The 19,704-nt window shown below is 36.3% G+C and overlaps 1 protein-coding gene across 1 annotated transcript in view; it reads left to right on the forward strand.

Annotated features, from left to right (window-relative positions):
• Window positions 1-19,704, forward strand: part of FMN2 (formin 2) — a gene marked incomplete at its 5' end in the record, with an annotated part of 196,809 nt that overhangs the window by 117,809 nt on the left and 59,296 nt on the right. Inside the window, 6 exons of the mRNA XM_081323350.1 lie at window positions 1,013-1,074; window positions 11,257-11,348; window positions 12,902-13,031; window positions 16,147-16,293; window positions 18,173-18,232; window positions 19,540-19,660. Coding sequence (XP_081179476.1) covers window positions 1,013-1,074; window positions 11,257-11,348; window positions 12,902-13,031; window positions 16,147-16,293; window positions 18,173-18,232; window positions 19,540-19,660 — 612 coding nt within the window. The remainder of the gene's footprint in view (window positions 1-1,012; window positions 1,075-11,256; window positions 11,349-12,901; window positions 13,032-16,146; window positions 16,294-18,172; window positions 18,233-19,539; window positions 19,661-19,704) is intronic.

Below are 19,704 nucleotides of genomic sequence, written 5' to 3' on the forward strand. Positions count from 1 at the left end.
TGATAAGATGTAAAAGGTGAAACCTATTTTAAATGAATTAAGAACTTTATTAATGACATCACCAGAAATTTTATATGGTATGTAGAAAGCTTGCCACATGGATAATTTTGTTGAAATACAGTTGTGGACTTGGTAAATTATAACCAGACATGGTATGTGAACTTAATAGAGGCCCATTTCAATATCTAAAGAAAGAATGGTTTTCCTTAATAAAGATAAACCAATATTTTTGCAATTGCCCCATTAGACAGTCTGTTCTGGCATCATGTAACCAGGCTCATGGTTAAGAGACTAGTATACCTGCTTCTCTGTCTGAATGTTTTCCGCCTGTGAGAAGTCATAGAAATTTGATCTCCTTTCTTTGCTAGAGATTTCTATACATTAAAAACTAATTTTGCTTTCTTGATTCCTTTTTAAGTAGCACTAAGATAAACTTCTGAAATCATTCTTAATAAATTCTGTCTTACCAGCCTAAATCCTTATATCTTTGCTATTATTAAATATGATACCTGCCCTTCCTGGTTAATTCTAAATGAAACTTTTCTTTTGAAGTCATACTTATGGAGCTGTTTGTGTAATGACTAACTACATAGGTTGTTTTAAGCAAACTTATATCTGTTACATATAAGTTGGGTATCCGGTCGGGTTGATCCATGGATTAAACACTTAAAGGCTGAAACTCAGCTAGAAACAGATCTCCTTTGCTATAATGTGTACTTTTCAAAGTCAGACCATCAACTCCGGTGTAAAGTATATTGTTACCATTTGACTTTTTCTGTGACATGGGTAAGAATAAGCTCACCACAGACATGATTGTGGGGGAAAGATGACTTGACTATATTAAAATGTGATGCCAGGTTCCACTAGTCTTCTGTCAGATGGAACATTTTCTTCAGGCATTAATAAAGTTTAATCCATTAAGCTGTATGACCAGCAGGTCATTTTTTTATGCATAGTTTTTTCTTGAAATGTAATCCTTCTTTTTATATATTTTTGTTTGCCTTTTTCATAGCTGTCATGAATTTGGACAACTCTGTGGTGGACTTAGAGACTCTTCAAGCCCTTTATGAGAATGTGAGTATCAAAACAAAAATGTACATGCACTAATTATAGTTTACAATGTTTGCCAAAAAAAATGGCAGAATCACAATTATGACTGATTGTATTGTTATGGTAGAACAATATCACAGTGACAGTTAAAAGGAAGAAATATCCCTGACTTTATATTTCTTTGTTAAATTTGTTGTTCCCATTGAGCTAGGTGCCAGTTTAATACCTAGTGACACTCTTTTCCATTCTGACTGTATGGCAGAAGAGTATACAGAATTATATTGCATAGATGCTTGCATAGTGCCGGCCTTGTTTCAAGCCTCCTCAAAGAGATTATGGACCTTTGGATGTCTTTCTAGAATCCGTATGATGCTTCATTATAACGTGATATCGTATATTGAAAAAACATCGTGATAAAATATATTTATACAAAACAAATTTTGATTTATGCTTATTTGTTAGTGAGTTTTTATTGCAAATTAACTAAGTTACATTTTAATTTCTTGTACTTTTTAAAAATTTACTGTAACAGTTTTTTTTGTGAGGTCAGACAACTTTACTAATTAATTTTTAATTAGTGGATAAGGGAAATACTGTAGACATAGTATACTTGGACTTCAGCAAGGCATTTAACAAAACAGACCATAGCCTACTTCTTGATAAACAGTGCAATAGAACTACTTCTACATGGAATGAAACATGCAAGTTCTGTGCTCTATATAATTTATTGAGCTCTTTAACATCTTCATAAATAATATAGATAGGATTGGGTAGCAAGGGAACTCATCAGATTTTCAGATGACACCAAGGTGGGGGAATAGCTAACATTTAGAAGGTAGACTAGACTAGACTAGACTAGACTAGACTAGACCAGACTAGACCAGACCAGACTGGACTGGAATGGACTGGAATGGACTGGAATGGAATGGAATAGAATAGAGCAGAATAAGCTGGAAGGGGCCTTGGAGGTCTTCTAGTCCAGCCCCCTTTCAAGGATCTTGACAGATTTTAACACTGGGCCCTATTCAACAAAATACAATTCAGTGGTGGGAAAAGCAAGTTCCTACACATAGACAACAAAAATTAAATACACAGGTATAAAATAGGTGGTGCCTGGCTCAACAGTAGCAACTGTGAGAAGGGTTTAATGTCCTAGCAGACCCCCACTTAAGTATGAGCCAAAAGTGTACAACAGCTGCCAAAAAAGCTAATGCAGTCCTAGGTAGCATCTATTTTTATTTTTAGAGTATATCCTCTTATCCAGATGAGCTGTATATAATGATGAAAACTTTGGATTATGTACAATTCATTAAATTTCTACTAAATACTTTATCATGCATTTCTATTTAAAGCAACTCCAAGAGGTTCAAATACCTACCTAATTAAATCATCTATTGAAAAAATAAACTCAGCAACAACTCTGATGTTCTATATATATTATAAATATACTTGTTTAGATAATTGTTTTATTAATTTTCCCATAAAGAGTGTTAAATGGTGAGAACTAAATGGTTCCTGTTCTCCTTTGTATTTGACCCCCAATTTCTAATTCAGGACATGATGAATTGCTTATTTGAATTGATTAGCTTTTAAGCAAAACTTGAGTTAATTCACTCTCCCTTACCCATAATTACATTTTAGAATAAGTTGTTCCTTATTCTAAAATTCTTTATTAACTTACATGACCTTTTCTGTTATTTTTCACACACTGCATTAATTGTAAGATCAGAACATTCTTTTCACTATATAGTTAAAACATTGCAATGCAAGTTCTCAGATATTCTATTTGATGTCTGCAACATATGGGAGCATTTGTTTTATGATCTTTCTTCAAAATGTAATCACTTTTTTTTGCTGATTACATATGTTTGGCATGGTGCTTTTCCTTCGAGATGTGAAAGAAGTTTGGGCAGCCTCCAAGTCTAAACACACCCTAATTTCAAAAGCCACAATCCTGAGGCTCAATTCCTGTTTACTAAGGAATTCAAGTATTGTTAGACTGCATAGTTACTGAACATATTGTAGTCCTTTGGTCTGTTATCCTGCAGCAAAGGACTCTAATTTAGGCTTATTAATCTATATGATTTTGAGACAGTGAATATATTTTTATCTAATCATTACACAAGTATTAATTTTCCACAGTTTCTATTAAGTTTGTCATTTGAAAAAAGTAGACTATCATTTATTCAAGGAGAACATTGTTACCATTACTTTCCTTTGATGAAGTTTTCTGTGTATTGAACTAATATTTAAGATGGACAACTCAGTATACACATTGTCGTATTTCAATTGTATAATATCTTTCCTTGGGCTCAATCTAGGAGTCATCCTGGATTCATGGCTAAGGCTTTTGTACAGTTTCATCTGTTCAGCCAGTTGCACCCTTTCCTGGATCAGGAGTTTTCCAGATGGTCAGTTATGCCCTAGTCCTTTCACAGTCATAAAATTGCAATATGCTGTACATACAGTGCCACTGAAGACTACTTAGAAGCTGCAACTGATTGAGAATGCAATGGTATTACCAGTGCTGGGCCTGCCTTTGTATGCCCATATGATTCCATTGCTCTACAGACTGAACTGGTTGCCACTGAAGTTCCAGGGATAATTCAAGGCATTGATATTGTGCTATGAAGTCCTTTCTTTTATGCCAGGAAGGACTTCGTAGGAGGATTATAGAACAAATTTGTTCATCCAGTAAGATCAGAATTGGTGCAATTTGAGTCCCCTCAATCAAACAATGTCATTTATCAGGACCCAGCAGACCTGTCTTATCTGGATTAAGATTCCCACAGAGATCTATTTGGCCCCCACCATAATGATATTCTACAAGTTTTTAAACACCTATTTGTCCTTTCAAACCTTGAGTTATTATTTTTTGATGTTGTTGTCCTGTTTTAAATGTAAATGACTCAGAATCATTTTGGAGTTGGATGACTTCTAAAATACATAAGCATCTGGAAAAAAATCACCTCTCTTTTCCCATTGTTAAAATGGTTTGACATTTTTTAAAATTATTATTACTTAGGAAACTCCCTATAATTTTAAATGCATGTATGCTCACTGACATTTTACCTACCGTGATATTACATACATTTTAATATTTTGATTGTTGATCATTTTGCTGTTTTCTTATTTTCAAAAGCATTTGGGAAGTTTTAATCATACAATATGGGTAATTGGCCATCTTTTTACTATAGTAGGCTTTACAAAGATTAACATAAATCCTAGGATTTGCCCAAACATTTAGTCATCTGTAGAAACATAAGAGTGTCAAATGAATGCTCGTCCAGTTAAACTAAGCTGTCATTCCTACTACTGTTTTCTCTCCTCAATGATAAAAAAGAATAATAATGCATTAAATGACCACTGCTGCTTCTTTACGACTAACTAAACTAACTAAATTCCAGGTGTCTAAATAGCCAGTTCATTTTGGTTAATGAAAGAAATCAAACTATTACTAGCTTCTGATTTTTTTACTTAGAAAGCCTATTATATTAAATAATCAACTTGCTATGATTTCATGAACTGAGATGTCAGAATTAATGGAAGATTATAGATAAAGCAGTAGAGGAAGAATTCATGTTTCATGTTAACACAAATTTTATTTTATTTATTTTTATTTTATTTACTTATTAGATTTTTTTGCCACCCACTCAAGGCAACTCTGGGCAGCTACAGCAATAAGAGCCAGTAAAATCACAAACAAAAAATTTCTAATAACAGTAAAGATTACAATTAAAAATATGGAGAATGAAGGGAGCAGGATGCTCATGGGGGAGAAGAGGGGTCTTCTCTTAATTTGTCAACCACTTCCAGAATTATACACGCCCATTGGGCCCCCAAGCCAACTGGCAGAGCCAGGTCTTCATGTTCATTCATATTAAATTTGCACTACAGCATCTCAGCTGAAGAAGAGCATTGCATCTTCTAGACAGAAGAGAACTAGATAGGGAAAAGACAATGAAGTAGTGGAAAAAAGACAAGAAATAGATGATGGTATTGTTATATTATTGAAAAACATCAATTAATCATTCATTTGTGGTCTCTGGAATGAATATGATAGAATTACAGAAGGAAGTTCTATATATTTGGGGGGTTTTCCCACTAGCCACTGATTATAATAAGAATTCTCAGGAAAAGAGACAGTACCTGTAAGTACAATGCAAACAGACTTGCTGCATAGATGTAGGTGTCAGCCCTCCAAGGCAAACCAGACATGAAATATGACAAGATGAACTAATTCTATTTTATTGTCAGGCTGCTTAACAGAATCTTGCAAGTCTGAAGACACAGACTTCCTTCCTCCACTTTTAACTACTTGATTCATTTGGGCAGGTCTTTCCTGAGTTCCTTTTGCAGACCATTAAGTGATTGTGGGACCCTGCCTGTCTTGTCTGATTGATTTCTCTTCTCTTTCCCCAGGGTCATTCATACATTCCATTACAGTCAGAAAGAATATTTAGCCTTGAGGTTGCAAATTTGTTTCTCATTTACAGTGCTTTATTTCTACAGCTTTATATCTTGTTATTATAAATAGTAGGTTTATTATCCTTATTTATAGTCAGATCAAACAGATCATGGGAAAGGCAAAAAGAACAAATCAGGTTGAGACTTTGGTCATAATGTCTATTCCATTTCGATTATGTATGTAATGAATTTGTGTGTGTGTGTGTGTGTGTGTGTGTGTGTGTGTGTACAGAGAGAGAGTGAGTGAGAGAGAGTATTTGGGGTAAGATAATATGTTACTCTTTTTTTATTAGTTTCCTTCACTAAACTGTATTTATTACAGTCAGATAAGGGGGTCAGCCAAAGAGAAGTCCTGAAATTGGCTTTGTTAGTCACAGATATAATTCTGCTGCAGGAGATAATACCTGTAAAGAACTATATCTTTAAGAACAGCCCTAGATTTATGGACTCTGAAGACTGCCTTCCAAGATGTTTTCATCAAAATGTTTTGGTTTCTAATGTGAAGTATAACAAATGGGAAACTGTAAAAGAATATACAGTAATCCTGCATTCTGTTTGTTCTAAATTATAATTAGTTTTCACCCAGCAGGTTTCTATTTAACTTATTTCAATGTATCATTTCAAAGATGTGTCAAATGTAATCAGGAGCTAATGAAATTTTATGTGAACCATCTGCTAAATATTCCTTTGATACATTGTCTTTGAGGGGAAAATTCCTCTTTTTTATTTCCTATATATACAGTGTATTGAGCTTAGGTTTTTAAAAGGAAAGAAGAAAGGAGTGATATGTAGCCAAAATTATCTTTAAAGGGTTCTGTCTTGTTACCCAAATAATATGTTACAAAATTCTGCTTGCATCAGAAAAATCCGGTGAGAATAATAAGTTATCTATTTCCTGGACATGTTCATATTAATGTTTAGAAAGGACTAAAATCACATTTTCTACCATATCCTAGACTGCTTTTGTTGTTGTACAACACGCACACAGGTATCTTCTCAAATAGTGCCTAATACACCCAAATCCCTGCATCAGGGAGGTTTTCTGGCTCACACTACATTAGATGCCATGTGGAAACTTGTATTTGATTTTAAGACTCAAAACTAGACATATTTTAGTAAGAGATTAGAAGCCTTCGAGATGTTTGCTTGTTTTTCTCCCAAATAATGGTATAAACAACATTTCCACCATGATGTATGAATATGTAGTAATCTAACTGATGCAGAATAATAACTTCCAAGCCTACTTGTTATTGTTCGTGACACTGATCCGAATCAGAGGAGAGGAATGCTTAATCCTTTGCCATCTCACCAAAGCTTCATCCAGATATGTTGTAATCAGGAAATAATTAAAGGTTTGAAAGCTAGGTTTTTGTATTGTGCACATCAAAGGCGAAATGAGCTTTAGTCTCTTTCAAATCTCATCGTTTGTAAGAGCCTGGCTGGGTCTTACCTAGTGCACAGTGGGTAAGAATCCAAATAGTAAGGCATGAAAGCTATAATCCACTATTATTTGTAAGAGATTGATACTCAGAATCATATTGTGTTGATTATGGAGTTAGTAGATAAGTTTTGTAATCATTGGACACTAATTACATTTAGCTTTGGTCAATTTGCTGTGGTGTCTGTTCACGATAGAGCTCATTGCAAATTCTGTAGTTGAAACTTAGGCGCCTTTGCAAATCCTATAGTTTAACTGCAAGTTTCCTCTAAATTCTCACCATTTAGCTTCACTGAATATCAGAATTTTAGCATTATAAAAGAGAGATAAAATTATTTCCAAGTCTAACCTTTGCTTGGATAAAAGTCCCAGATTCCTTCAGTAATCCAATATAGAGAATAGTTCTTCAGGCTCAAAGACGACACTCTGTTGTGCAGTTCATCTGTGGACACAGAGGTAACTCTGCTGCCCCAGTCTGGAAGTCCAGAATTTAGCACAGTGTGGGGCCCTGGAAGCAGTGGTGGGATTCAAATATGTGAACAACCAGTTGTCTATGTGGATGCTGCTTCCAGAAGTCCATGCTGGGCCTGGGCAACAAAAAATTAGCTTCTGGTTCTGCCAAACTAGTGCGAACTGGCTGAATCCCACCACTGCCTGGATTTCCATTTTGTAGTAACTGTGGATATTATTTTAAGACCACTCAAGGTTTTCTATTAGTTTTTTGTGGCATCTTTTTTCAAAGTTGGTGGCGTCTTCATAGCACAGGGATTGCCAGTGGCTTCCATCTGCAGTTATAGCTGCCAGTTCCCTTGGTTAGATGTCACAGTGGTGTACAGTTTCTTTTACAACTTCTTGGTAGTACTTGAGTGGTTGACCTTGAGGTCTCTTCCCAGATTACAGTACACTATGCAGTAACTGGTGAAGCATACATTGGTTATCCACTCTGAATACGTGTCCACCCCTTCTCATCTGGGCTTTGATAATCAGTGTCTCAGTGCTGGTGGACTTTGCATAATACAAGACATTTAGGATAGACTGGAGAGCAAACCTGCTTCACACTTCAGACAAAGACATATAAATGGCCCTACAAAAAAGGGGGGTCAGGCTTTGAACTATCACCTCAGCAATGGACAATCCTGGATAGGATTTTTACCACACACAGAGTCTGCTAGGACTCTCTGTATGAATGGGGCATAGTATCCTCCCCTTAGTGTGACTTTGGGATCCCACATCAAATGGTAGGTCACATCATGATCAGCTGTAAGCTGAGGGTATGTATATCGGTCTAGTATTTGGTTTTTTTAAATATAAACAATGCTGTGTTTCAATGGTTAGATGGCCTAGATGCTGATATTTGAACATAAATCTTTTTTAACATTTATATTTACTGGATTCAACTAGTCCATATGTGATATGCCGTGGGCTAAATAAATAAATACAATTATAAACATGATATCTTTGAGCTGTATGAAATAAATTTGTAATACCGGTCTCTTCTTGGGCCCTTAAAATATATCTGTTTTGGAAAATAATGAAAGATTGATTGGTGTAATTTAATTTCTTTAGATATGTTTATTAAGGGGTCTGACATTTCTAAGACTGTACTGTATTTATAACCAAACCTGGTGGAAAGGCATGGATAGATACTAATTTATAGAGATCCTGTTGGTTGGTTGCATGGCATGTTATAGGGAATATGGTTCTCTGGAGCCATAGATTTTTTTTCTTTTCTATTTTTTAGTATAAGCTGCCGAGAGTCCCCAACTTCCACTGGCTGCCCAGTACTGAGCCATAACCTGTTTAGGACTGGGCTGCAGAAGTGGCAGGCGAATGTGTGCATGCACACAGTCTAGTTATACAAGTAGTGGGTGAGCACGCACACAAAAAGCTCCATTTGTGTGTGAACAGCAGTTGTGGGTGCCCCCCACTTGCGTAAATGAAGCTGTGCATACATGTGCGCTTGCCTGCCACTTGCATGGAACCATCCCCTTCTCCCCTCTCCCTCACCAATCTACAAAGCCAGAAAGCTTGGGGGACCACTGGCCTAGAATCATAGAGTTGGACAACATTTGAATCGAATAAATAAACATTTATAAGCAAGCAAGGAATGCCTTTTTGACACAGGCCTGTAGGGAATCAGTAGACCTGTTATTTTGCTTACTCTGGAGACTTTCCAGGTCCATATACATTAGAAGCAATGCCGTCTTCCATTAGCCTGGATTTTCAACGATAACTTGCCTTTCTCTCCTATTATCAGATGCCCCATCCTGGGAACTCCTCTGCATGCATAAAAAAATAACAGAGGGAACTACAGAACTGAATAATATGTCATTTTAAAGAACCTATTTCATAAAGGGCATGCCTCTGTGACTCTTTTTGCTTACACGTGTGCTTCTTGTTCATTTTGTTCCAGATGGGGATTTGGGCGAGTGGTTCATTGTTCAGAAATTTGCTTGATCTTTTGTAACTCTACTTTTGATTGGCTACAGTAAACCTCAGAAAATCTAACAAGATTTGGACAGCCACTATAGAAACATGGATTTGCCAAAACATCCTCAAGCATTAATTTAGCATAATTTTTCCCATGTGGCCTGCAGCTCTTGGACCTCTCAATCTGGCAAAGTATCTCCCCCACCCCCACCCTTACCACATCCCAGGATTGTGTCTTCCATGCTGATAGTTGCTGGCAGTGACATTTAGTACTCTGTGCAAGTTTTCAGTGTCTGATTTCTTTGTGAATAACTAATGCACTGCTGTAACTATGCATATTTGGGAAAATAAAACTATCGCTGCTCTAACGCAGAGTCTTGTGCAATTCGAATATTTTATATTATATTAGAAATCTGACACTTCTACACCATAAGGTTTTCAAATATTTTGTATTGGGTATTGGGTATTATTCAATTAATTTTCATAAATAGACCCATTATCTCATTTGTAATCTAATTATGAACATTGTCAAAGTCTACTACCACAGTTCTTACTTGTTCTTCAGCTTAGAATTAAAACTCAGTTGAAATATCCTTCTCAGTTGTTGTTGTTAGTTGCGAAGTCATGTCCGACCCATCGCAACCCCATGGACAACGTTCCTCCAGGCCTTCCTGTCCTCTACCATATTCTGGAGTCCATTTAGGCTCACACCTTCTCAGTTAGATGCTAGAAATTTGCTGTACAATATTAAATTGTGCAAAAACATTAAAGATTTTGCCTCAGCTTCCTTTTTTAATGCGTAAGTCATAAGGTTGATAATTTAAGAGGTAGGACTATGGGGAGAGCCCAAGCTATGCCTGGATTTCAGTTTCAGAAGGAAGGACATGTTTATATAAGCATTAAAGTTCTGTGAAGGGAATTCCATTTAGGAAAAATTGTTTGAAAATACTTCAGTCTTTAAAATAACAATCGCTGTCTCTGAATCCAACCCACCTCACAGGGAAGGTGTTATTGTGGGCAAAGTAGGAGGCAGGACCATTGTAGTATGCACATTGCCTTGAGCTGTACAAAAATAAAGGTGGGATGTAAATACATTAATAACATTTATTCTTTACCCAGAACAGAATACTGCTGAAAGAAAATAGCATCTCCTAATCATACCTGTAAAGCAGTCATTTTCAATTTGGTATATTACAGATGATAAATTGTAGAATGCTTTAATGGAATTTTCATTACATTGCTTTGATCTCAAAATAGATTTTTGTGTAAAAAATACATTTTGGTATCCTTTGTATACAGTTAGTTGGAGAGACAAAATCAACTTGTTAATAAAAAGGGCAATTAAAAATTTCTACAAAAATCATCCACTACAATTTTGGATTCAAATTACCCTGTCTATTTCTGTTTAAATGGTGCCCTCTAAACAGATTGAATCTCCCATAACTAAAGTTATCTTGAGTGTGGATTGAAAATAACTATGCCTTTCTTTAAAAAGTTTTTCTCTCCCTTTTCTATTGAAAAAACAAAAAGTGGCTTTGTAGTTCACATATGCATCAGCTTAATCCACGCTCGAATAAAATGACTTATTGAAAATGTTTAATATCATAGCTATGTAGGTTTTTATTTAGTGATAGTTGTCTGAATAAACATTTCATGTCTAACATTATTTCATGACCTAAGTTTATTACATGTTTATGTTAAATATTGAATAACTTTCTGTATAAATAATTAAAATAAATTGAACTAATTATAAGTGAATGGTTATAATTGAATTGTAAGCATTATTTAATTTCCTAGATAATTAGTTATGCCTATGAGTATGTATTACTTCTATTCACAATTTTCTTTATATTTGTGAATCTTTTTTCAAGAGAGCACAATCTGATGAACTGGAAAAGATAGAAAAACATGGCAAATCAAGTAAAGAAAAGGAGAATGCTAAATCTTTGGACAAACCTGAACAGTAAGGATACTGTGAACCATCTATACTTGTTGGAAAGAGTCAAACTATTAACTTTTTAGTTCAGGTTCAGATACAACCCACATTGTTCTAATTGAAACAAATAATTAACCAGTTCAGTACATGTAATAGCCATAAGGTTCAGTTCCACTTTGTTTGAGAAAACTGGATTACGATGTCCTTGTGTTATTCTGGTGGTTTGCACAATAGTGGTGTCCTCCTATTTTCCCAATTCTTCTTCCAGTAAATGAATTCACTACAAGTCCTTTGGTTTGTTTGCTCCTCCCCAGAAAGAACTATTTGCTTGTTCTTCATGAGAATAGGTTTAATTTGATCATTATCCCTGCTTAGCTATTTTTCCATAACCTTGATACTTCCTGGTCTCTTGCACATTCTTTGGATTTACATCTTAATCCCTACTTCAAATGAACTCAGTCTAGCTTTGTGTGTGTGTGTGTGTGTGTGTGTGTGTGTGTGCACGTGTGTGTATAGTAACTGCACTTACAGACATAACATTTGATAGACACCAACATATATTTGATGTCACTTTCCTTATAATGTTAATTCATCTCCCGAGCTCCCTGATTATATGCTAAAAATAGGTGAGATATCATGTGAAATAGCTGAAATCTTGCAAGTTCTCACCTGTTGCTCAGGATTTTTGTTAATGGAATATCCCAGGACATTTAGTGTTAATTTATATTTTCAGGCAAAGATGTATGTATATGTATGTATATATGTGTGTACTTTTGCACTGACCAGTCCTCTATCAGGAGGGAGAAGTAAGATTCTGCAGCAATCTCTGATAACTGTTCCCATCCTCTTCAAGAAGTAGTATATAAACATGCACAGACCCCAAGTATACTCATTTATCTTTTTATCTATTTTTTTTTCTACTGCTGATGAGTGGATCACATTCAAAATCTGAACCAAAATTCTGAGTCCCAGTAACAGGATAGCAGTATTAGTCACTTTTTTGAGGACCTAAATCCTTTCAAGGGACTTGTATTTTAATAGATCTTCTCTTTTCCCACTGTCTTCTTTTTCTTCAAGGCAAGTGTCAGAACATTTCTCTGTTGGGATATCAGTGTCATTATGGGAAATTAAAATGACAGTCAGACACTATTTGCAAAACTGATGTTTTTTTCATTGCTTAGTAGTGGCTAAAGTGAGTTGGTAAGGGGTGAGAGGTATCTGTATCAACTGGAAGTCTCATTTCAGGTGGAAGACTTCTAGGTAGCTCCAGAAGTTCCACTGCCAGTTTCAGAGAAGGAATGGAACTCATTGTTCTTTAGTCTTGTTGTGTTCAGAACCATTTAAATACCCTTTGCCAGTCCTTTGTTACCCTTCCCCCTATGTTTGGGTTTCACAATCATAGAGATAATCTATTCTCATTCAGAACAAACAATTTTCATTATTCATTGGTTTAATTGGGAATGATTTTAGACTATAATTCTGAACCTATTTTTGTGAAAAAAATAAAAGATAAAAGATAAAAATAAAAGAACCAAGTTCTTTTAATAGATCTCAGTCATATTTTTCCTTAACGCCTGCAGGTTTCTTTATGAGCTCTCCCTGATTCCCAACTTCTCTGAACGAGCCTTTTGTATCCTGTTCCAATCAACATTCTCTGAAAGCATTTCCTCTCTCCGAAGCAAACTTGAATTGTTGCAGAAACTGTGTGAGGTAGGTTCTGGACCATCTGATGCAAGGCCTAGATTGGCTGATATTTAATCTTCGTTATTCAACAATACTCATATTTCAAAAGTTTTATTTATTTTACATGCTCATTAAATGTGAAGGATAGCAGTCCTGCTGAATGGAACATTTTATGATTGTGCTTCAAGATCAAAGTAAATCTTAAGATTTGGCTTTCATTGCTGAAGTATAACACCACAAGTCTATAGCCAATGCACATCAACCTCTAGAGAATAATATACCTTCTTCCTCTGCCAAAGCAAAATCTTCGCTCTTTGTAACAGACACTGGCTTCCCTTCAGTATTTCCAAACAAACACACATTGACTTTTTTTCTTTTAGAAGTGCCTTTGTTTCTATAATAATATCTAATAATCAGCCCATTGTAATTTTGACAGCATTGGCAACAGCAGCAATCTCCCACACTTAACTTTATAACAATTAACAAATATTAGTTAATATTACAGAGGCTATATAATCTTGAAGATAATTGCTATAACTTCAAGATTCTTCTTCAGTCTCAACAAATCATAGTTGCTATTGACAATGCTGCAAAGATGATTTTGAAACTATTGTGGGAGGAGGGTATATATAACACTCCCCCCTTTTTTCTCAATACTCTCAGCTCCATGTGAGGCTTTCATAGCTGTAATTCTCCATGGGAAAAAGTTTGCAGGGCATTGATGCACTGCTTTAAAATGTTCAGTTAAAGACATGTTGCTCAGGAGACTTAATAATTTCTCACTCACCAAACTTCATTGCCTTTTTACAAAGCTTGTGACATGCTAGTTTGCAGCCTGTTCTGCTACCACTGCTGTTCTGCTGGAACCAGTTTCCTCCTATTTAAGGCTTTCTGCTTATGTGGTTGCAGCCAATCAGAGGTCAATCCATTGATGAACTTTTTGCTGCCATTGTCCCATATAGTCCATGGAATTTAACTGGAAGCAGTGTCACTAAGGGAATAGAAAGTCCCTTGCATTCAGTGGTGGGATTCAGCCAGTTCACACCACTTCGGCAGAACCAGTAGCTAATTTTTTGTTGCCCAGGTCCAGAATGGACTTCTGGAAGTGGCATCCACACAGAGAACCAGTTGTTCACATATTTGAATCCCACCACTGCTTGCATTGTATTCCATCTGAAATTTTCATGGGAACCCATCTATATGGCCTTCCCCAAAATATTTAATCTGTTATTATCAATTTTAATGGAATGGGAATAATATGCAGAGCAATAGTGTATCTATTTTGCTAAGTAATTGAGTCAATGTTTCCCATTTATGTATTTATTTCCCATTTATGTATTTATTTCTATCCCACTTTTTCTTGAAGGAGAATATGAGGCTATCCAACTTTTTATCCTTATACTGTTAACAATATAGCCATTTGTTCTTTTTTTTTAAAAAAAAGTGTACTTTTTGCTCATCAGGCTTTTCATTGCTGTCAAGAATTCCTATGCCTTAAGGAAAGGGTAGATCTGTGCCCCCTTTGTTACAAAGCTCTGTATTTTTCACATTTGCCAAATCACGAATATACTTTATAAAATTTAATTTGAATAGTTTAATTTTTCCAGATGCCTTCTTCCATTCAGAAACCTTTGCACTGATTATAGGGCTCAGCCTGCATGGTTCTTTCAAATATTTCAGTGCCAGGAAGATTAACTCATTCTCCTACAACTGCTGCTTGTCTCTGCTCACTCATGTTCCACTGTCTACTTAGTAGTTTTAGGAGGTTGGTGTATGGGAAAGGCCTTGGAAGACTGGGCTAAGAGATTCTCCTAAGCGAACAGTTGAATAAGAGACAGCATGACCTACAACTGGATAGTGGGATGGGCAACAGGCTCAGAAGGGTTCCTCCCTTACTTTCTTGAGTTGTAAAGAAAGCAGGGGGAAAGGTTGCAAGGTTGATGTTGGTCTCACGGAGTAAACCAGATGGGAATCACAATCAGATGAGCTAATTATACTTTATGGTAAAGCCAAATTGACAGAAACTTTCAAGTCTGAAAGTACACCTCTCTCTTCCCTCTCCCATCTTGTTTATAATCCAAGCAACTAAGGAAGGTTTCTTCTGAGTCTCTTGCTTCACCCATGTCCAGTTGTGAGCTCTGCTGTCTCTTATCTGACTGTTCCCTAGGCAGCATCTCTTGGCTCTGTCTCCAAAGTTCTTCCCCAATTCCATTACGTTTAATTAGTGCAGCACTTCCTGTGTCTCTTGTACGATGGTTTCATGTCAAGGGATTATTTGTGTTGGTTCTGGGCCAAGCTGATCATGCTAGAATTGTTCAATATTAACTTAAAGAAATTTGAGCAAGCTTTGGCAAAAATTGACAAGTACCTGAACTTGAATATCTCTTACTCTAAACTATAGGTCAATATTTTGTTTCTATTCCCTTAAGCAATGTTAGAAAAGCCTTCCTCTTATAGTATAGGTGGGGAATTTATGTCGTTACAAATCCTGCTGAAAAACAACTCTTTTCCACCCTGTCCAATGGTAGAGTACTTGAACAACATTTGAAAAGTCATAAGCTCCCCAGCTCTGTGCTAATCTTAAAATAAAAACTACTTTTAAGTTCGAAGCTCACAGAGTTAATATTCCTGCATATGTAAATAGTACTTGGGTATTGGCTTGAAGGGTTCTATAGCCCCTTTTCCCAAGATATAAATTTCTTTGATTTTTTTATTAGCGATACATCTACATAATAGTAAGAAATTAGAATAATAATAATAATAATAATAATAATAATAATAATAATAAGAAGAAGAAGAAGAAGAAGAAGAAGAAGAAGAAGAAGAAGAAGAAGAAGAAGAAGAAGAAGAAGAAGAAGAAGAAGAAGAAGAAGAAGAAGAAGAAGAAGTTGGAAGGGACCTTGGAGGTCATCTAGTCCAACCCCCTGCTAAGGCAGGAAACCCTATACCATTAAATTAAAAATGTAATTATTACTGAAATTTTAGAATTTTTATTAATTTGGAATCACCCCGATGTGATTATGAAGTATTTAAAATTATATTGCTTTCAACTGTTTTGACAACTGCTATGGGTTTGCACACTTTTTATTAGGTAAAATGAAATGTTTCTAACATGTAACCTCTCTGCATCTTGTTTCCCTAGATGTTGAAAAGTGGCTCAGGAGTTATGCGGGTTCTAGGCTTGGTCCTGGCTTTTGGGAATTACATGAATGGTGGAAATAGGACAAGAGGACAAGCAGATGGTTTTGGATTAGACATACTTCCCAAACTCAAAGATGTCAAGAGTAGTGTACGTTTTATCCTCCAATTTAACATTATACTGCATTGCTTTATTAAGCCTGAAAGGCTCATGCTTACAGTGCTTACAGTGCTCTGGTGATGCATTGAAAAAAGTGACTTAAGATCACTTTTCACACTTATGACCAGTGCTTTTTTTGTAAAAGAAAAAGATACCGGAACTCACACATGTCATACAACCTGCCTTGCCTACCCTACAAGGTTCCATCCAAAAAAGGTGCCGGAACTCCGTTCTGAGCGTTCTATGACAAAAAAAGCCCTGCTTATGACCATTGCAGCATTCCCATGGTCATGTGATTTACATTTGGATGCTTGACAACTGACTCACATTAATGACCGTTGTGGTGTCCCAGGGTCATGTGCTCACCTTTTGCGACCTTCTGACAAGCAAAGTCAATGGGGAAGCCAGATTCACTTAACAACTGTGTGAGTAACAACTGTAGTGATTCACTTAACAAATGTGGTAAGAAAAGTTGCAAAATGGGGCAAAATTCACTTAACAAATTTCTCACTTAGCAATATAAATTTTGGGCTCAGTTGTGGCCATAACTCTAGGACTACTAGTATGCATATTAGGAGGAAAAAAGTATTTAAAAGGATATACCAGGAGATGTAACAATGATCAATCAGTTTTGTGCTATTTTTCCTTCCAAATTTATAAATTCATAGTGATATAGATTAAAATAAACCTGTGTTCATGGAAGAAACCTGAACCTGACAAATTAATCTATCACTAAATCCTGTTCATTGCCAGCACATTGGATTACCACTTCTAAAATTCTGATATTTCTCCTATTATTAATATTGAAAAACAAACATATCCAGCGGTTTTCAAACTACATATGTGTTCTATTTAATAATGAATGTATATAACATCTCAGTAATCTTCCCATTGTTTGCATATATTTTCGTTTTTGGTATTTCAGTAACAATTTTTTTAAAAAAAACTGGGTAAAGGTTCAGAAAGAGGAGGACCTTTTCGTTTCAACATTTCCTAGAATTCTTGCTTACACTATAGAACTACCATGTTGCCTTAACAATGATAATTTTAAAAACACCTCTATTATCTATTGCATAAATGCATGGAAGGCTTTTGATTTTGTTCTCACTTCCATTTTGGGCTTTCATTTGCTTTCTTGCATAACGCAGGCAGTCCTTACGTAATGGTGGTGACTGGGACTGACAACTCTATCCCTAAGCGATCTCATAAAGTGGGGTATCACATGACTGCACCAACTTACAACAGCAGCTCCAGCAATTCTGATTGCTACCATTGAACAAATTCCACATTATAGTTAAGAGCATTGTCACATGATTACCATTTGAGAACTGCTGCCGGTTTCTTTATTGGCTTTGATGGTTGGAAGCTGGCAGTGAAGATCACAAAGGTGATAACCAATAGCAATAGCACTTATATACCATTCCATTGTGCTTTACAGCACTCTCCGAGTGGTTTACAATATCAGTATATGGCCCCCAACAATCCGGGTTCTCATTTTACTGACTTTGGAAGGGTAGAAGACTATGTTAACCTACAGCCCATCAGGACCAAACTCCAGGCTGTGGGCAGAGTTACCCTGCAATATTTTTACCACTGCACCATCAGGGCTCCTCATGTGAGGGCGGGATGCTGCCACCATCATAATTGCAAGATGGTTGCCAAGCGCCCAAATCAGGATCACAGGACAGCAGCAACAGCTACTATGACAAGTCATGAGTCTCCTCATTCAGCACCATCATAACTTTGAATGGCCGCTGAAGGAGTGGTTGTTATCCAAGGATCTGATCCAAATGTATACAAATAGAAATTATTTGATCTAAATGTCAATATATTTCATATCTAAATGCTATTTAATTTTGACTTTATACAGGATAACAGCAGGAGTCTTCTGTCGTATATTGTTTCATATTATCTGCGTAACTTTGATGAGGTAAGTATGAACTTCCATTTTAACCTTTTTTTTCTTTTAGGGTAGTTTTTGTTTCTGTCATTTAATATAAATACTTTTGGTGAGATCTAGGAGGGTGGCTTCTTGAGGAAACAAAGAATAAAGTAAGAAATCCTTTCATATGCGCTCAAAAATCTGCTTTTTTAACCTCAGGCTTCATTTCTCAACCTCTAAGGAAGGTGTTTGAAGGCATAGGAAGTGTGCAGTATGAAGGCGAGTTTAAAAAGTGTTCCATTGCATGTTCAGGTGTCATCTCTTTATCTTCTGGTTCCTTAAGATTGCAATGATGGCAGTTGATAAATCTGGTTGTTGTTTGCTTATGGCTTAGATACTTTCTAAAGTGAAAGACATTCCTAGCATATGCTCAGTAGTATCATTGTCTAAAATCTATCAAAGGAAAGCAAAACTGACCGGATTTTGTGTGTGTGTGTGTGTGTGTGTGTTTCTGTGTATGTATCCTGCCTTTATTTTTATCAATAATTCAGGGTGACAAACATATCTAATACTCCTTCCTCCTATTTTCCCCATAACAACAGCCCTAGGAGGTGAGTTTTGCTGAGAGAGTGACTGGCCCAAAGTCACCCAGCATAAGGCAGGAATAAAATTAACAGTCTCCTGGTATCTAGCTTGGTGCTTTAACTTCTATACCAAACCAGCTCTTAAGTTTGCCACTGAATTGCTATTTCTGACATTTAAATGGCACCCAATCAAGAACATTCCCTTTACAGATTATACTATCACTAGTACAGAAATTTAAGGGACGCAGTGGCTCAGTGGGTTAGGACGCTGAGCTTGTCAATCAGAAGGTCGGCAGTTTGGCAGGTCGAATCCCGAGTGCCGCGTAACAGAGTGAGTGACTGTTACTCGTCCCAGCTTCTGCCAACCTAGCAGTTCGAAAGCATGTAAAAATGCAAGTAGAAAAATAGGGACCACTACGGTGGGAAGGTAACAGTGTTCCGTGTGCCTTTGGCATCTAGTCATGCCAGCCACATGACCACGGAGACATCCTCGGACAAGCTCTGGCTCTTTGGCTTTGAAACGGAGATGAGCACCGGCCCCTAGAGTCGGAAACGACTAGCACGCATGTGCGGGGGAACCTTTACCTTTAATACAGAAATTTAGCAGAGCCAAAAGAAAAGAATGTGAAGGCAGCTGTTTCCTCACCCCTGCCTTAAACGATACTTGCTCTTGAATCACTTTGGTAATATAATGAATGAAAGAAAGAGAAATATATAGTTCTTGTCTCAATGTTATATTATCTATTTATATTATCTATTATCTATTGCCAGGATGCTGGAAAAGAACAATGCATCTTCCCTCTTCCAGAACCGCAGGATCTTTTTCAAGCTTCTCAGCTAAAATTTGAAGAGTTCAATAAGGATCTTCGCAAGCTGAGAAAAGACTTGAGAGGTAAAAGCTTTCTGATACTCCTAGTCACTTTGTCTTTTAGGTAG

The sequence above is a fragment of the Vipera berus genome (assembly GCF_964194415.1).
Source record: "Vipera berus genome assembly, chromosome: 1".
Taxonomy (NCBI): Eukaryota; Metazoa; Chordata; class Lepidosauria; order Squamata; family Viperidae; genus Vipera; species Vipera berus.